The sequence below is a fragment of the Acipenser ruthenus genome, chromosome 18, assembly GCF_902713425.1.
Source record: "Acipenser ruthenus chromosome 18, fAciRut3.2 maternal haplotype, whole genome shotgun sequence".
In the NCBI taxonomy this organism is placed as follows: Eukaryota; Metazoa; Chordata; class Actinopteri; order Acipenseriformes; family Acipenseridae; genus Acipenser; species Acipenser ruthenus.
This window is the reverse complement of record NC_081206.1, coordinates 369,545-386,221: the sequence shown is the minus strand read 5'-3', so window position 1 is coordinate 386,221 and position 16,677 is coordinate 369,545. Positions and strand designations below refer to the sequence as shown.

The 16,677-nt window shown below is 42.2% G+C and overlaps 2 protein-coding genes across 2 annotated transcripts in view; one reads left to right on the top strand and one right to left on the bottom strand.

Annotated features, from left to right (window-relative positions):
• Positions 1-552: 552 nt before the first annotated feature.
• LOC117964401 (bladder cancer-associated protein) lies at positions 553-4,875 on the top strand. Its single transcript, XM_034907740.2, has 2 exons — positions 553-682; positions 1,868-4,875. The coding sequence occupies exon 2, from the start codon at positions 1,994-1,996 to the stop codon at positions 2,255-2,257; it is 264 nt and encodes an 87-aa protein (XP_034763631.1). The 5' UTR covers positions 553-682; positions 1,868-1,993; the 3' UTR covers positions 2,258-4,875.
• A 1,611-nt stretch (positions 4,876-6,486) lies between these two features.
• Positions 6,487-16,677, bottom strand: part of LOC117423342 (RIPOR family member 3) — a 30,051-nt gene continuing 19,860 nt past the window's right edge. The window contains exons 14-22 of the mRNA XM_058990645.1: positions 16,083-16,210; positions 15,143-15,302; positions 14,744-14,876; positions 14,176-14,337; positions 9,418-9,936; positions 8,435-8,637; positions 7,848-7,931; positions 7,340-7,430; positions 6,487-6,979 (exon numbers count right to left, since the gene is read on the bottom strand). Of these exons, the coding sequence (XP_058846628.1) occupies positions 6,879-6,979; positions 7,340-7,430; positions 7,848-7,931; positions 8,435-8,637; positions 9,418-9,936; positions 14,176-14,337; positions 14,744-14,876; positions 15,143-15,302; positions 16,083-16,210 (1,581 nt within the window). The 3' untranslated portion in view covers positions 6,487-6,878. The remainder of the gene's footprint in view (positions 6,980-7,339; positions 7,431-7,847; positions 7,932-8,434; positions 8,638-9,417; positions 9,937-14,175; positions 14,338-14,743; positions 14,877-15,142; positions 15,303-16,082; positions 16,211-16,677) is intronic.

The window sequence follows — 16,677 nt, the reverse complement described above, 5'->3', positions numbered from 1 at the left end:
GTCATTAACGCTCGCTTGCAGGGACGGGTGGTTTTGCGAATGTATGCTGCGCGCATTGTTGTTGTCATAAAGCTGACCCCGCTTTATTCCCTAACTTTGTTCTTTTGTTTGTAGTATCCTATCTTATTTACGTAGATGCAGTGATCCTAACAACCAGAATTTTCTCTTTCAGTCAGCAAACACCCCTAGCAACGTCATTAACACTGTTCATATTAAAATGGTCCTTAGACGGCTTGTTATTTTAAATATGTGTCAGACATGCTTTGTTTTATAACATCCCTAATGTTAAGAATCGTTTAATTGACTAATATTGTGTTTAAAACAACAGCACGCAAATTTCTTTCTCCCCTGGTGTACACGACTGTAATATTTTACAGGGGGGCCTTATCACCACACAGCCACGACGAAGACTTCACGAAGCTGTCCAAACAACGCCTGACAAAACTAAACACACAATACTAGGATACATAGTTCTCAAATCTCCAGACAAATTACATTAATGTAATACAGCAGTGAACTTTACACGTATTTGCGTTACTTGCCAAAGTTTCAAACTGTGTGCTACTTATGTATTAAATTGATTTTTCAAGCACGATATCGAGATAGACAGCCCGACGGGGTCCTGTGACTCAGGGAAGAGCTACGCAGGCAGACGGTGTCCATGTCTGAGTTGGAATGGCTGGTGGGTTGAATATTTCTTATTTTGTTGATATTTAATGCATTTTTTAAAAATCAGAAATCTAAAAACGTTTTATTTGTTGTCTTTTAAATACGGGCCCCGGCGTATAATTTAGCTGCGGCAGTCTGAGCTGCACAAAAACGAGCGGACCGTATGAAAACTGCCAGTAATGAAGCTGTGCTTAAACCGGATCCGGGTAGAAATTCTAGTGTGATTTGTACATAAAAACATTCTTCGTTAGGATATTGTTTTGTTAAATCGCACATTATAACTCTTGACAGTGTGGTGAAGTAACTCAGGGTTCATTTGTTACCTAATGCATAGTTAAAATGTAATATTACATTACAACTTTACGAAACTGTATTTAGCCACAAAGCAACTTTAAAATAATTGCTTTGCAACACCAGGCTAATTCTATGAACCGTGTCAGTGACGTCTTCCTCGAAGGAAACATGTTCCAATGATCCCGCCTCTCCCTCCGTTTAATTCGCCAAACTCCTTTTACCCCATCTTAGTTTTTAGGTCAGATGCATTTTTAAAAATTGTTTCTATTATATAACTTATCTGTACACTGAAACTGTTGCGAGAAGAGGTCGATTAACAGGACCGAAATATAAGTGTAAATCCTTGAATGCGTATTTACAATAGCGGTTGAAAAGTACCCAGCAGACCCTGTGCAACTGTAAGGTATAACTAGAAACCAGGTAAGGTACTAGACCCCTTCACTCGCGAACCCTCCTTCAGAGTTTTACTGTAGAATTCTTCTCGAGGGTTCTGAAGTTCTGGACCACCCTTTATCATAGACCAGCCTTTATGTGGCTGTTTCTCCCAGAAACACGTGTGTGTTTTCTCTCGTACCTGTATGTTGTTAAAACCAGTTATTGGTACTAGCTACAACTACCCCCAGGAGTTTTTCCGTAAAGCATCACCTCTCTCAATGTGTTGTTCATTGGAAAGATGTGCTGTGCTTTACAGGAGTTGAAGTATGAAGCTTTTAATCCTTGAACAGAGCTTAGCTAGGCTGCAGAAAACAAGCAACAAAAAATATAGAGGCAGCTCTTTTTTCTCTCTCTCCTTTTTTATTTACATTCTACTTTTAGCACCACCAGTCTGGCACATTGTGTAACTGCAGTATGTATCTCAAAGGTTTGCATAACTTGATATTTTGTATTTATTAATTTTTTAAAGGACTGACCTGACACTTCAAAGAGGAAATCCCATATCCCTGTTTCCTGCGCCTGCAGTGATCTGTGAACGTCAAGCCTTTTATTTTTTTGTGGATTGCTTTTTGCATCAGTATTAAAAAAAACAGCCATGTACTGCCTTCAGTGGCTGCTGCCAGTCCTCCTGATACCCAAGCCCCTGAACCCGGCCTTGTGGTTTAACCACTCCATGTTCATGGGGTTCTACCTGCTCAGCTTCCTTCTGGAGAGGAAGCCCTGTACCATTTGTGCCTTGGTGTTTCTGGCAGCCTTGTTCCTCATCTGTTACAGCTGCTGGGGGAACTGCTTTCTTTATCACTGCAGCGATTCTCCTCTCCCAGACTCCGCGCACGATCCCAGCATTGTGGGCACCTAGACCAGCTTCATCCAGGGCACTGCAGTACCAGCTCCTCTCTTAACTTATTTCTACATCGAAAACAAAAAAAGGACAATCTGAGATTGCGAGGCTGTGCAGTGATTCTATCGGCCCCTCCATGAGCTGCCACGATGCTGAGGATGCCTTGCTGGCTGAAGAAGGCTGAACATTGTCTTCCTCTCTGTTTGAGAGGGGTGGAGATGCTAGGATCTGTGGATTTGTAATTGCATGGGTTCTTTATTGCTTTCTTGTGTTTGATATCTTTTTTTGTTTGCTTTGATGTAATAAGATAATGATAGGCGTCTGGTTATTGAATATTTGGTTCTAGTTTTAAAAAATCAATCTTACATTTCCAGATCATGCTAGAATGAATTTCACCCCCTTAAAGGGTGCAGAAGAATTGGTTTTCTTCACTGATCTTACTTGAAGTATTTTATCAATCAGCATTTATCAAAAATTACCTTCCAGCAAATTCCTGGCAGATCCTTTTCTTTTTGTTCTACAGAGGCAATGATCTCACATAACCCTTAACACAATTTTCATTAAAGTATTTCAGTTCCTGCTTGGGGTGCACTAAAGATGAAAGGAAAGGGGTACACCCTCTTTGAATTGGAACTTCAGTAACAACATAAAGGGGTACTGCGACTAGAAGAAGGGTTCTGCAAACAGGGATCTGCTGAATTTGGCTTCTGTAAGAGTCTTTAACCCACAACGCTGTGGTGATACGGTATTCTGATAGTTTTCTTCATAAGCATGACAGCTGAAATATTAGTGGCAGTCACTGCTTGTCTCATCAGAAAGTATGGTGGTGGAAACATCAGTGAAGATAAAGAAATGGGCTCCTCCGTGCATTCCACTGCAGAGACGTATTCCGCCAGGGCCGTTGTTTATCTGAATTTACTTTTCTGTGAAGATCAAAAAGGAAAGAAGGTCTTGGTTGGAACAGCGCTTTACAAGGCAGTGGAATGGAAGAGCCAAGGTTGCCTTTCACTGTACTGGTGAAACTCCAAATGAGCAAGTTTGAAAAAGTGCATTCAATCACTCTGCACAAGAGGTAGAGAGATGGGGAGAGGGAGAGGGCCGAGGGACAGCTGTCACAAATTTGGTATTGACTGACCCATTTCGGTGAAAAGGTGAACGTGTTCATTTTTGAAGATTATGTTTGTGAAAAAAAGAACCGAAAGTCTAAAATAGTTTGTGTCTGTGTTTCTTTTATGATGTTCATTGGTGTTGGTGGTGTGAAATGGTAAATTATATATTTTTGTAATTCATTAATAAAATATAAATCTTCAGCTGAATTATCAAAGATGTTAGAGGAGAGTGCATACAAATAAGAGGAAGTTGAGTTTGATTCCTGCAGTCCCACTGACTACCTCCACGCTGTCAGTGCATCAGAGAATATGTTATATTTAACACTGAGGCGCACGCTGGTATTTGTTTCATGCAGCAGAGCCCCTGTTTAGGGGATTTGAAATGAGGTCATTGCCAAGCCCCCGGGGGCAGTCGAATATCTGCAGAAAGGTCCCTCTGTAATGTGAATGTCTGGGGCAATCACATTTTTTTTCATAGACTTTGCTGATTGAATGCAAAAGGTACTTTCTAATATAAATTGTGTACAAGCTTTGCAGTGATTTTCAAAAAGGCACCGCAGTGACGCCGGCTTTGAACTCGTCTATTCCACTGGAGTCTCTTGGTTGTTAAAATGTAAACAGAGGTTTTGGTGTCCTGTTGCATTTTATTGATCAATTGCAGCCGTAAAGGTCGAGGCATCCTAATACTGCGTGTGCAGAGGTGATTGATGAAGAGAACATGCTGAAGCTTACAGTAATAACAGAAAGTTCATTTTGCATTTAGACAGTGATAGTCACCCTTCCTGCATTCGTAATTTAACTTTGTGAACTATCTGTGAAGCTGAAAGGCTGCTCTGCCCCTTTTATGAGACACTCACTATAGTTATTGTGTCTGTTGTTACAAATCACCTTTCTGATGCGTTCCTGGGTTGGATTGAAGTTGCTGTGTGGAAGTCAGGCTAGTGTGAGTTCAACAGCACTGTAATGCTTACCTGACCCTGGCAAAGGCCTCGGCTCACTTCAGCTCAGAAAAGACAAACGATATTGTGGGGATACTAAAGTAAGAAGAGTTTAGTCTAAAAAACAAAACCTGGATTTTCTTTCCAGTTGCAGTAGTGATCCCAACCGCGTGGTCAGAGGTGCCCTCTGCCCTCCCCCCTCCCCCCTCCCCCCTCCCCACTCCCCCCCCCCCTCCCCACTCCCCCCTCCCCACTCCCCTCTCCTCCACAGGCACAGCATTTCCATCACGCTGCATCACCTGCACTGGGCTGTGTATAATGTGAACACAATAAATACTGCAGCTTTATGACATTTGTGAAAGTGTAGAACCAGATTTCCGTCAGTCTGGTTAATAAGTAGACTGTAGTTGAGGTGTTGATTTTATGATTCGCGGTTGTTCGTAAGGTTGTAAAGGCTGTTGTTTTTTTCTGTTTCTGTATCCATTGATAAGTATCTCATGTTCACACTTCCATCTGCGTCATGTACTAGCCTGTTGCATGTTACAGTCTAGAGCACCAAAATGTAAAAAAAAAAAAAAAAAAAAAACAACTTCTAAAATAAATGGGTTTTCAAAATGTTTGGTGGTGTTGCTGTGCTGGTCGCTTCAATGCAGTTTGTAATGCATCAGAAGTTTTCTAATTGCATGCGTGTTCGTTTTGGAGATTGGTTTCTGTACAGAATAAATGCTGATGCTCAGGAGTATTGGATTGCTTTCAGGCTGTAGCTTGGTGCCATGAATTGGTATAAACGCCATAGTTTTGATTTAACCCAAGCCCAGATGCCCAGAGCGGACGTGATCCGTGGGTTAACCAGGACACTTTCAATATTCCCAGCTGGTCACTAAATACTGTAAAGTAACTAACAAGAAACCCTGCATATTGGGACCTCTTTCTAGGCTCAGGCTGCTGAGCTGTAACGTGAGTCCTCAGCTGGCCTGGCTTTATGTAAAGGATACGTGAGAGCTGGGGTTGTTCTCAAGGTTATTTCTCTGTCAGCAGCCTGGAAACACAGTAAACAGCTCTGCAAAACCATTGACTTCCCACGTCTGGACTGTCCGCTTTAAATAGCCACACTGCTGCTCAGTAACAGGGAATTAACAGAGCAGGTTACAGATGCACCCTACCTGACAATTTAAACCACTGACCTTGACTTTGAATTACTGATTCAGTTCTCCTACCGTCCCTTATGAAGGCTGTAAAAGCTTAGTAAGGTGTAGCTGACATGGAAAAATTTGATTTGATTCGATCCCGCAGGTGGAAAATGTATTGGTGTTCTCTCCAAGTTCAGCTTGCATGCTAGCGCTCCAGCTCGTTTCGTGGGCACAGTCCAGCCTGTACTGATACCCATGCATTGTTGATAGACAGTTATTTTATCTTGTGCTTGCTGCAGAGCGGAGCTCTTCAGTTTAATTGGTAAGCACAGTGAGTGTTGCACGTTTTCATGGACTGTTTCCTTGTGGCTCAGTTACCTGCGGCATGGCCCAACGCATCACAGCGTGACACAAGGCACTCGAGGCAGGGTGTATTGCATGGTATGATTAGTTTTAAATGTCAAACACAACAAAACAAAGGGTGTATTAGCTTTACTTATTCGAGATTTAATTAAACAAAATGTACACTGTATAAACCCAGCCTGTACAGTTATCAGGCAGGGTCTAATACCACAGCACTGTAACAAAAACAAAGGACATGGCTGTTTCCACTCTGCCAGTCACAAATTTACCAATATATTCTGGAACCAGTATTTGGCCATTAAAAAGTCCATGTGACTCCTAAAATAATTTTCATGTAAAGTGCTGAATTGATCACGTCAATTTCAGACTGAGCTTTAAAACAAAGATACAATTACACTGGCAATTTAATTAGTTTAGTTTTCCTTAAACTAAAATATCCATGGAACTAAAATGTAAAATATCTAAGAAAAAAAAAAAATCCTTTGCCTGGTCTTAGTTCTTGAACCTGCACAAAGCGCACAAGACCAGGTCTTTAATAAGACACACAAAGCTGTTTACTCCAAAACACAAATAATCCACTCTTACATTTATCTGAGGGGTGAAGAGTCTCACGTTGTTTATTATTAATTCTAGATTTAAATTTTTTATTTATATATATATATATATATATATATATATATATATATATATATATATATATATATAATTACTAATAGTCAAAATAAACATTGTTATAAAATATATTCTGAAAAATGGATACAATATTTTACAATCTTTAGAAAATTTGAAATTGTTTCAGCTTTCAGGATCCTCTTCATTCTGACCTGGCTGTATGGATTCACTCAGGGGACAGTGATTTCTGACCTGGCTGTATGGATTCACTCGGGGGACAGTGATTTCTGACCTGGCTGTATGGATTCACTCAGGTGACAGTGATTTCTGACCTGGCTGTATGGATTCACTCAGGGGACAGTGATTTCTGACCTGGCTGTATGGATTCACTCAGGTGACAGTGATTTCTGACCTGGCTGTATGGATTCACTCGGGGGACAGTGATTTCTGACCTGGTTGTATGGATTCACTCGGGGGACAGTGACTGTTAGAGGATAGTGATTTCAGTGTCCTTGTTCTGGAAAGCCTCCTCTTGCAGCTCACAACAGATTTTGTCGATCTTCAGGAAAACAATATGGCCCTTTTTACCTAAAAAAAAAACAGGCAGTGTCAGATCCTGTTACCATCGCCCCCCCCCTGCTGAAACTATCCTTCCAGTCAGGGTCAGATCCTATTACCATCGCCCCCCCCCCCCTGCTGAAACTATCCTTCCAGTCAGGGTCAGATCCTATTCCATCGCCCCCCCTGCTGAAACTATCCTTCCAGTCAGGGTCAGATCCTATTCCATCGCCCCCCCTGCTGAAACTATCCTTCCAATCAGGGTCAGATCCTATTACCATCGCCCCCCCCTGCTGAAACTATCCTTCCAGTCAGGGTCAGATCCTATTACCATCGCCCCCCCTGCTGAAACTATCCTTCCAGTCAGTAAGTTTGAACTCTTTTACTCACCAAACGAAAGCACAGCTTCTCTCGCAGCGTTGCGCAAATCCTCATCTCCGGAGCGCCAGAGGTCTGCAATCTGCTCAACGCTTTCCACTGCCTGGAAGGGATTATTTGATGAAATAAAGCAATATAGTGGAGCACAGGTTATTATCTTTTCTTTCTTCTACAGTTAGTTTGCCTGTTTCATAACCCTGAAAATGCGCCTGCGCTATCACACAGAAAGACAGCTGGTTAGTTTCTGAAATGTCCATGGAAACAAGCCAGTCAATGGATGGAGACCCACAATGCAGCACTTCAAAGTGTTTCCTATTATTGCGACAGTGGCAGGTCTTCATATCGCCCCACTGATGCCACTGCATTTGTAATAATGTCAGTCAGTGAATCAGCCATTGTTAAGGTAAGCACTAGCAGAATAATGGAGATTGAGCAGGCAGGGATAGTAATTAGACCCCCCCACTGTTGAGCTCATTTGACTGTCATTTAAAGTCACACACACACAAATAAATGGTCTTACTTTAAGACACTTGAGAGCCATGCAGGCTGCTCGTTGAAGCTGCACGTCACTGTCCCTCAGGGCGGCTGTGTAATACACGATGGCCTACAAAAGGAGTGAAATATACAGACATTAAATAAGTATGGGAACAGAACCTAGACAGTAAAGGATTCAAATTGTTTGCAAACAAGTGCCAAAATGAATCGATTCTAACACACTGCCTCCTCTGTGTGTATGAAGCTATGACTCCTAACACACTGTGTGTATGAAGCTGTGGATCCTAACACACTGTGTGTATGAAGCTGTGGATCCTAACACACTGTGTGTATGAAGCTGTGGCTCCTAACACTGTGTGTATGAAGCTGTGGCTCGTGTCACACTGTGTGTATGAAGCTGTGGCTCGTGTCACACTGTGTATGAAGCTGTGGCTCGTGTCACACTGTGTGTATGAAGCTGTGGCTCGTGTCACACTGTGTATGAAGTTGTGGATCGTGTCACACTGTGTGTATGAAGCTGTGGATCGTGTCACACTGTGTGTATGAAGCTGTGGCTCGTGTCACACTGTGTATGAAGCTGTGGCTCCGCACACACTGTATGAAGTGCAGTACCTTTGCTCTGAAGCTCTTGACTGCAGCTGCTCTGCACAGACAGGCCGCTGCTCCCCTGCACACCTTGTGGTTCTCGTCGGTCTGCAGCATGGCGAGGAGCTGCAGGGTCTGGGGCAGCGGCTGCAGCTGAGAGAGACGCTTCCCCTTCAGTCTCTTCAGAGCTCTCCTCCTCTTGGGACACGACAGCGCCTCGATGAGCTGCACTGAGATTACCAGGACAACACACACACACATAAATATATATATATACACACACACACACGTGAGATACCCACCATGCTTAGCAAATAAGAACATGCGTTATGCTTGTTGTGGGGTTGTCACAACAGAAGTCAGTTTTACTGCTTCGCCGGATCTAATTTGACTGTATTTCAGTGTAGTCATTTATATATTTAAGCTGAAGGATGCTGTATTACACATGCAACATAACAATGCTCTAAATTACAAAGGCACTGTTACTGTAACTCCAGGTTTTCCCCTTATGTAATCAGCAGCTTCTTTTCCAGCTGTTTCTTGTGACATGGGAAATGGTACCATCTTAAATGATCATCTGAATAACAGCACTTTAGGGAACATGCAGAGGGCTCCACTAGCAGCCCACAGCCCCTCTAATCAGTGACCATGCAGAGAGCTCCACTAGCAGCCCACAGCCCCTCTAATCAGTGACCATGCAGAGAGCTCCACTAGCAGCCCACAGCCCCTCTAATCAGTGACCATGCAGAGGGCTCCACTAGCAGCCCACAGCCCCTCTAATCAGTGACCATGCAGAGGGCTCCACTAGCAGCCCACAGCCCCTCTAATCAGTGACCATGCAGAGGGCTCCACTAGCAGCCCACAGCCCCTCTAATCAGTGACCATGCAGAGGGCTCCACTAGCAGCCCACAGCCCCTCTATTCAGTGACCATGCAGAGGGCTCCACTAGCAGCCCACAGCCCCTCTAATCAGGGTTCCAGTGCCTATTAGTGTAGGAGCTGTGAATGCACCTTCTTTGGAGAGCTGGGTGAGGTGTTCCCCGAAGTCAGTGATGCTGCATTTCTGCAGGTAGTTGAAGAGCTGGAAGACTGTCAGCACTCCCTCAGACACGCTGGGCGGAGGGACCAATCGCACTCCCTCAGACACGCTGGGGGGAGGGACCAATCGCGCTCCCTCAGACACGCTGGGGGGAGGGACCAATCGCACTCCCTCAGACACGCTGGGCGGAGGGACCAATCGCACTCCCTCAGACACGCTGGGCGGAGGGACCAATCGCACTCCCTCAGACACGCTGGGCGGAGGGACCAATCGCACTCCCTCAGACACGCTGGGGGGAGGGACCAATCGCACTCCCTCAGACACGCTGGGGGGAGGGACCAATCGCACTCCCTCAGACACGCTGGGGGGAGGGACCAATCGCACTCCCTCAGACACGCTGGGGGGAAGGACCAATCGCGCTCCCTCAGACACGCTGGGGGGAGGGACCAGTCGGCAGGAGGACAGTATCTGCTCGAGAAGCCTTCTGAACACTGTAGAGGAGCAAGAGAGAAAACACAAGGAAATCTTCCAATGTGACTGCAACGTTTCTTATCAATGCCTTCACTTCATGATATTCATGGTGATGTTTCTATAACGCAGTGCTGTTGTTCATGGTGATGTTTCTATAACGCAGTGCTGTTATTCATGGTGATGTTTCTATAACGCAGTGCTGTTATTCATGGTAATGTTTCTATAACGCAGTGCTGTTATTCATGGTAATGTTTCTATAACACAGTGCTGTTATTCATGGTGATGTTTCTATAACGCAGTGCTGTTATTCATGGTAATGTTTCTATAACGCAGTGCTGTTATTCATGGTAATGTTTCTATAACGCAGTGCTGTTATTCATGGTAATGTTTCTATAACGCAGTGCTGTTATTCATGGTGATGTTTCTATAACGCAGTGCTGTTATTCATGGTGATGTTTCTATAACGCAGTGCTGTTATTCATGGTGATGTTTCTATAACGCAGTGCTGTTATTCATGGTAATGTTTCTATAACGCAGTGCTGTTATTCATGGTGATGTTTCTATAACGCAGTGCTGTTATTCATGGTGATGTTTCTATAACGCAGTGCTGTTATTCATGGTGATGTTTCTATAACGCAGTGCTGTTATTCATGGTAATGTTTCTATAACGCAGTGCTGTTATTCATGGTAATGTTTCTATAACGCAGTGCTGTTATTCATGGTAATGTTTCTATAACGCAGTGCTGTTATTCATGGTGATGTTTCTATAACGCAGTGCTGTTATTCATGGTAATGTTTCTATAACGCAGTGCTGTTATTCATGGTAATGTTTCTATAACGCAGTGCTGTTATTCATGGTGATGTTTCTATAACGCAGTGCTGTTATTCATGGTGATGTTTCTATAACGCAGTGCTGTTATTCATGGTGATGTTTCTATAACGCAGTGCTGTTATTCATGGTAATGTTTCTATAACGCAGTGCTGTTATTCATGGTAATGTTTCTATAACGCAGTGCTGTTATTCATGGTGATGTTTCTATAACGCAGTGCTGTTATTCATGGTAATGTTTCTATAACGCAGTGCTGTTATTCATGGTAATGTTTCTATAACGCAGTGCTGTTATTCATGGTGATGTTTCTATAACGCAGTGCTGTTATTCATGGTAATGTTTCTATAACGCAGTGCTGTTATTCATGGTAATGTTTCTATAACGCAGTGCTGTTATTCATGGTAATGTTTCTATAACGCAGTGCTGTTATTCATGGTGATGTTTCTATAACGCAGTGCTGTTATTCATGGTAATGTTTCTATAACGCAGTGCTGTTATTCATGGTAATGTTTCTATAACGCAGTGCTGTTATTCATGGTGATGTTTCTATAACGCAGTGCTGTTATTCATGGTGATGTTTCTATAACGCAGTGCTGTTATTCATGGTAATGTTTCTATAACGCAGTGCTGTTATTCATGGTAATGTTTCTATAACGCAGTGCTGTTATTCATGGTAATGTTTCTATAACGCAGTGCTGTTATTCATGGTGATGTTTCTATAACGCAGTGCTGTTATTCATGGTAATGTTTCTATAACACAGTGCTGTTATTCATGGTGATGTTTCTATAACGCAGTGCTGTTATTCATGGTGATGTTTCTATAACGCAGTGCTGTTATTCATGGTAATGTTTCTATAACGCAGTGCTGTTATTCATGGTGATGTTTCTATAACACAGTGCTGTTATTCATGGTAATGTTTCTATAACGCAGTGCTGTTATTCATGGTGATGTTTCTATAACGCAGTGCTGTTATTCATGGTAATGTTTCTATAACGCAGTGCTGTTATTCATGGTAATGTTTCTATAACGCAGTGCTGTTATTCATGGTAATGTTTCTATAACACAGTGCTGTTATTCATGGTAATGTTTCTATAACGCAGTGCTGTTATTCATGGTGATGTTTCTATAACGCAGTGCTGTTATTCATGGTGATGTTTCTATAACGCAGTGCTGTTATTCATGGTAATGTTTCTATAATGCAGTGCTGTTATTCATGGTGATGTTTCTATAACGCAGTGCTGTTATTCATGGTGATGTTTCTATAACGCAGTGCTGTTATTCATGGTAATGTTTCTATAACGCAGTGCTGTTATTCATGGTGATGTTTCTATAACGCAGTGCTGTTATTCATGGTGATGTTTCTATAACGCAGTGCTGTTATTCATGGTGATGTTTCTATAACGCAGTGCTGTTATTCATGGTGATGTTTCTATAACGCAGTGCTGTTATTCATGGTAATGTTTCTATAACACAGTGCTGTTATTCATGGTAATGTTTCTATAACGCAGTGCTGTTATTCATGGTGATGTTTCTATAACGCAGTGCTGTTATTCATGGTGATGTTTCTATAACACAGTGCTGTTATTCATGGTAATGTTTCTATAACGCAGTGCTGTTATTCATGGTGATGTTTCTATAACGCAGTGCTGTTATTCATGGTGATGTTTCTATAACGCAGTGCTGTTATTCATGGTAATGTTTCTATAACGCAGTGCTGTTATTCATGGTGATGTTTCTATAACGCAGTGCTGTTATTCATGGTGATGTTTCTATAACGCAGTGCTGTTATTCATGATGATGTTTCTATAACGCAGTGCTGTTATTCATGGTGATGTTTCTATAACGCAGTGCTGTTATTCATGGTGATGTTTCTATAACGCAGTGCTGTTATTCATGGTAATGTTTCTATAACGCAGTGCTGTTATTCATGGTGATGTTTCTATAACGCAGTGCTGTTATTCATGGTGATGTTTCTATAACGCAGTGCTGTTATTCATGGTGATGTTTCTATAACGCAGTGCTGTTATTCATGGTAATGTTTCTATAACGCAGTGCTGTTATTCATGGTAATGTTTCTATAACGCAGTGCTGTTATTCATGGTGATGTTTCTATAACGCAGTGCTGTTATTCATGGTAATGTTTCTATAACGCAGTGCTGTTATTCATGGTAATGTTTCTATAACGCAGTGCTGTTATTCATGGTGATGTTTCTATAACGCAGTGCTGTTATTCATGGTAATGTTTCTATAACACAGTGCTGTTATTCATGGTAATGTTTCTATAACGCAGTGCTGTTATTCATGGTAATGTTTCTATAACGCAGTGCTGTTATTCATGGTGATGTTTCTATAACGCAGTGCTGTTATTCATGGTAATGTTTCTATAACGCAGTGCTGTTATTCATGGTGATGTTTCTATAACGCAGTGCTGTTATTCATGGTAATGTTTCTATAACGCAGTGCTGTTATTCATGGTAATGTTTCTATAACACAGTGCTGTTATTCATGGTAATGTTTCTATAACGCAGTGCTGTTATTCATGGTAATGTTTCTATAACGCAGTGCTGTTATTCATGGTGATGTTTCTATAACGCAGTGCTGTTATTCATGGTAATGTTTCTATAACGCAGTGCTGTTATTCATGGTAATGTTTCTATAACGCAGTGCTGTTATTCATGGTAATGTTTCTATAACGCAGTGCTGTTATTCATGGTGATGTTTCTATAACGCAGTGCTGTTATTCATGGTAATGTTTCTATAACGCAGTGCTGTTATTCATGGTAATGTTTCTATAACGCAGTGCTGTTATTCATGGTAATGTTTCTATAACGCAGTGCTGTTATTCATGGTAATGTTTCTATAACGCAGTGCTGTTATTCATGGTAATGTTTCTATAACGCAGTGCTGTTATTCATGGTAATGTTTCTATAACGCAGTGCTGTTATTCATGGTAATGTTTCTATAACGCAGTGCTGTTATTCATGGTGATGTTTCTATAACGCAGTGCTGTTATTCATGGTAATGTTTCTATAACGCAGTGCTGTTATTCATGGTAATGTTTCTATAACGCAGTGCTGTTATTCATGGTGATGTTTCTATAACGCAGTGCTGTTATTCATGGTAATGTTTCTATAACACAGTGCTGTTATTCATGGTGATGTTTCTATAACGCAGTGCTGTTATTCATGGTAATGTTTCTATAACGCAGTGCTGATATTCATGGTGATGTTTCTATAACGCAGTGCTGTTATTCATGGTAATGTTTCTATAACGCAGTGCTGTTATCTGGTATTGTGTAGCATCCTTTATAACATGGTTATAGATGCATTCATAATAATTGCTCACGACAGATTAATTAAATAGAGTGCTAAACCTACTTTATCCTGGGCCGTTCCTAATAAAGTGTCCAGCCCTGCCTTGCCCTGTACCTGTGTCTGCTTGGCCCGGCTGCTTCGCTTTCACTTTATGAATGAATCGTTTCCTCAGTTGCTTCAGTATCTTCTCTGTGGAGCAGTAGAACACTGTCTCACTTTCTGTGCATTCGTCCCAGAATGAGAGAAGTGATTTTAACCTCTGACACTTTGGAACAACTGGAACAAAAACAAAACAGTATGTAATCAGAAAACAGAATCAATAAATTCAGTGTTAGATCAGGAATCCCATCGTTACAATGAACAAAAACGTTAGCCTGTCTGTATTTAAGAGCATTGCAACATGACTCACTGCTACCAGTACGTTTCTGATAGTTTGTACTGTGCAGAACATCCTGCACTTGTGTTATCTTACCACCAGATGGTGATATCAGAGGAAAGTGCACAAAACAGCAATCTGTAAAGCCTATTACTCGTATCATCACAATATGATGTAATAACTGAAAGCTATTAAATATGTTTTTGGTTTCTATAAAGCAACATGTATATATTTTCAGTATTTAATATAGCATCTCTGGTTTAGCACATTATTATTATTATTATTATTATTACATCATCTACTTACGGTCCCTAGCTGAATATTCATTTGCAGACTTCTCCAGTGATAGTTTGCTTATTTTCTCTAAGACGTCAGCTTGCAAAGAAAGCTCTTCTAATAGAGCGCTCTGAACCACAGAGGAGTCTGAGCAGCTCAGGAGCTGGAAGGAGAAGAAACAGAAAACAACCCAAATATAACCTGGAGCAGACAGAAGCAAGTGCACAGTGCAAGGCTGAAAACCATTCAAACACATGGAAACCATTGCAGAGCAGGGACTGCAATACTGAGACGAACCAGCAGAGGGCATCGTTCTGCTGTTGTAAAATGTAAGCAGTAGTACTTTCCAGCTAACGAATGCAATTGAAACACATGCTTTTCCCACGATGATAAAGCACAGCTTGTAAGGACGATCCCCGCGGGTCGTACCTGCACAAGGAGCTTGCACATGCACAGGTGAACGGCGAGTGACAGGTCTAAGCTGCTGTCCCCTGTGGTTAGCGGGACTCTCTCTGTCACTGTCCTTGACTCGGTGCCCTGTGGTAACATCCCCAGGTTTGGAAGGATGCCTTCTCGGAATGCACTGACTCTGAAAGAGATGAGATTGCGTTGTTACCTGCTGATCTGGTGCACCAGCGGTCCAGAGTTCTTTATCTATACTGTACATCACAGCCACTCATTGCTGCTCGCTCTTACTAAGCAAGGTCACAGTCCAATTCAACTCTAAACACAGCAGGACAAATCCACAAAGAAACAGAAACGTGCATGCGCTATTAGAAACGAGGGTGTTTGTAAGCGTGACACAGAAGGAAACCTTGTTTGCAGTCCCCAGCTAGTATACGATGCTGAGCTCTTCAGTGCTCCCGGTCCATAGCTGGGATGCAATGGTGAGGCAGCGTGCAAACCGGGCATTTCAAATGGGGGTCCAACTTCAAAGCACATAGAAAGTTGGGTCTATTCAATTGATCTAATCACATGGGATCTGTAAAGGAGCATTCCTCAGAGTCCAGCCCTCTCCAGTGCTTGAATACAGACCAGCTCACATAGGATCTGTAAAGGAGCATTCCTTAGAGTCCAGCCCTCTCCAGTGCTTGAATACAGACCAGCTCACATGGGATCTGTATAGGAGCATTCCTTAGAGTCCAGCCCTCCCCATTGCTTGAATACAGACCAGCTCACATAGGATCTGTAAAGGAGCATTCCTCAGAGTCCAGCCCTCTCCAGTGCTTGAATACAAGCAACACCCTAAAGAGACGTCCATGCACTGTTTCATTTGATACATAAAGGGGCCTGTATTATTTCTATGAACGCTATTTAGATCAACTGAATGGACCCCAGTGCTGTGTTTTAATTGAAAGAACCAGCATACCTCACACTGCCCAAGCAGGACAGCTCGTCAGCATTGAAATCAGTGGAGAGGAAATCGAAACTGCCCAGCACCTCCTCCTCCACCGCCAGGGTTTCCATTGAAGAGGTTTTGTGCAGGTAGAGGTCATTCTGTAGGAAGAGAGCAGTGATACTGTAACAAAGTCAGCGGTCAGGACTGGAGGACAGGCGTGACATGAGTACATACTGATAGGTGTGACATGAGTACATACTGACAGGTGTGATATGAGTACATACTGATAGGTGTGATATGAGTACATACTGATAGGTGTGATATGAGTACATGCTGATAGGTGTGATATGAGTACATACTGACAGGTGTGATATGAGTACATACTGATAGGTGTGATATGAGTACATACTGATAGGTGTGATATGAGTACATACTGATAGGTGTGACATGAGTACATACTGATAGGTGTGATATGAGTACATACTGATAGGTGTGACATGAGTACATGCTGATAGGTGTGACATGAGTACATACTGACAGGTGTGATATGAGTACATACTGATAGGTGTGATATGAGTACATACTGATAGGTGTGATATGAGTACATACTGATAGGTGTGATACT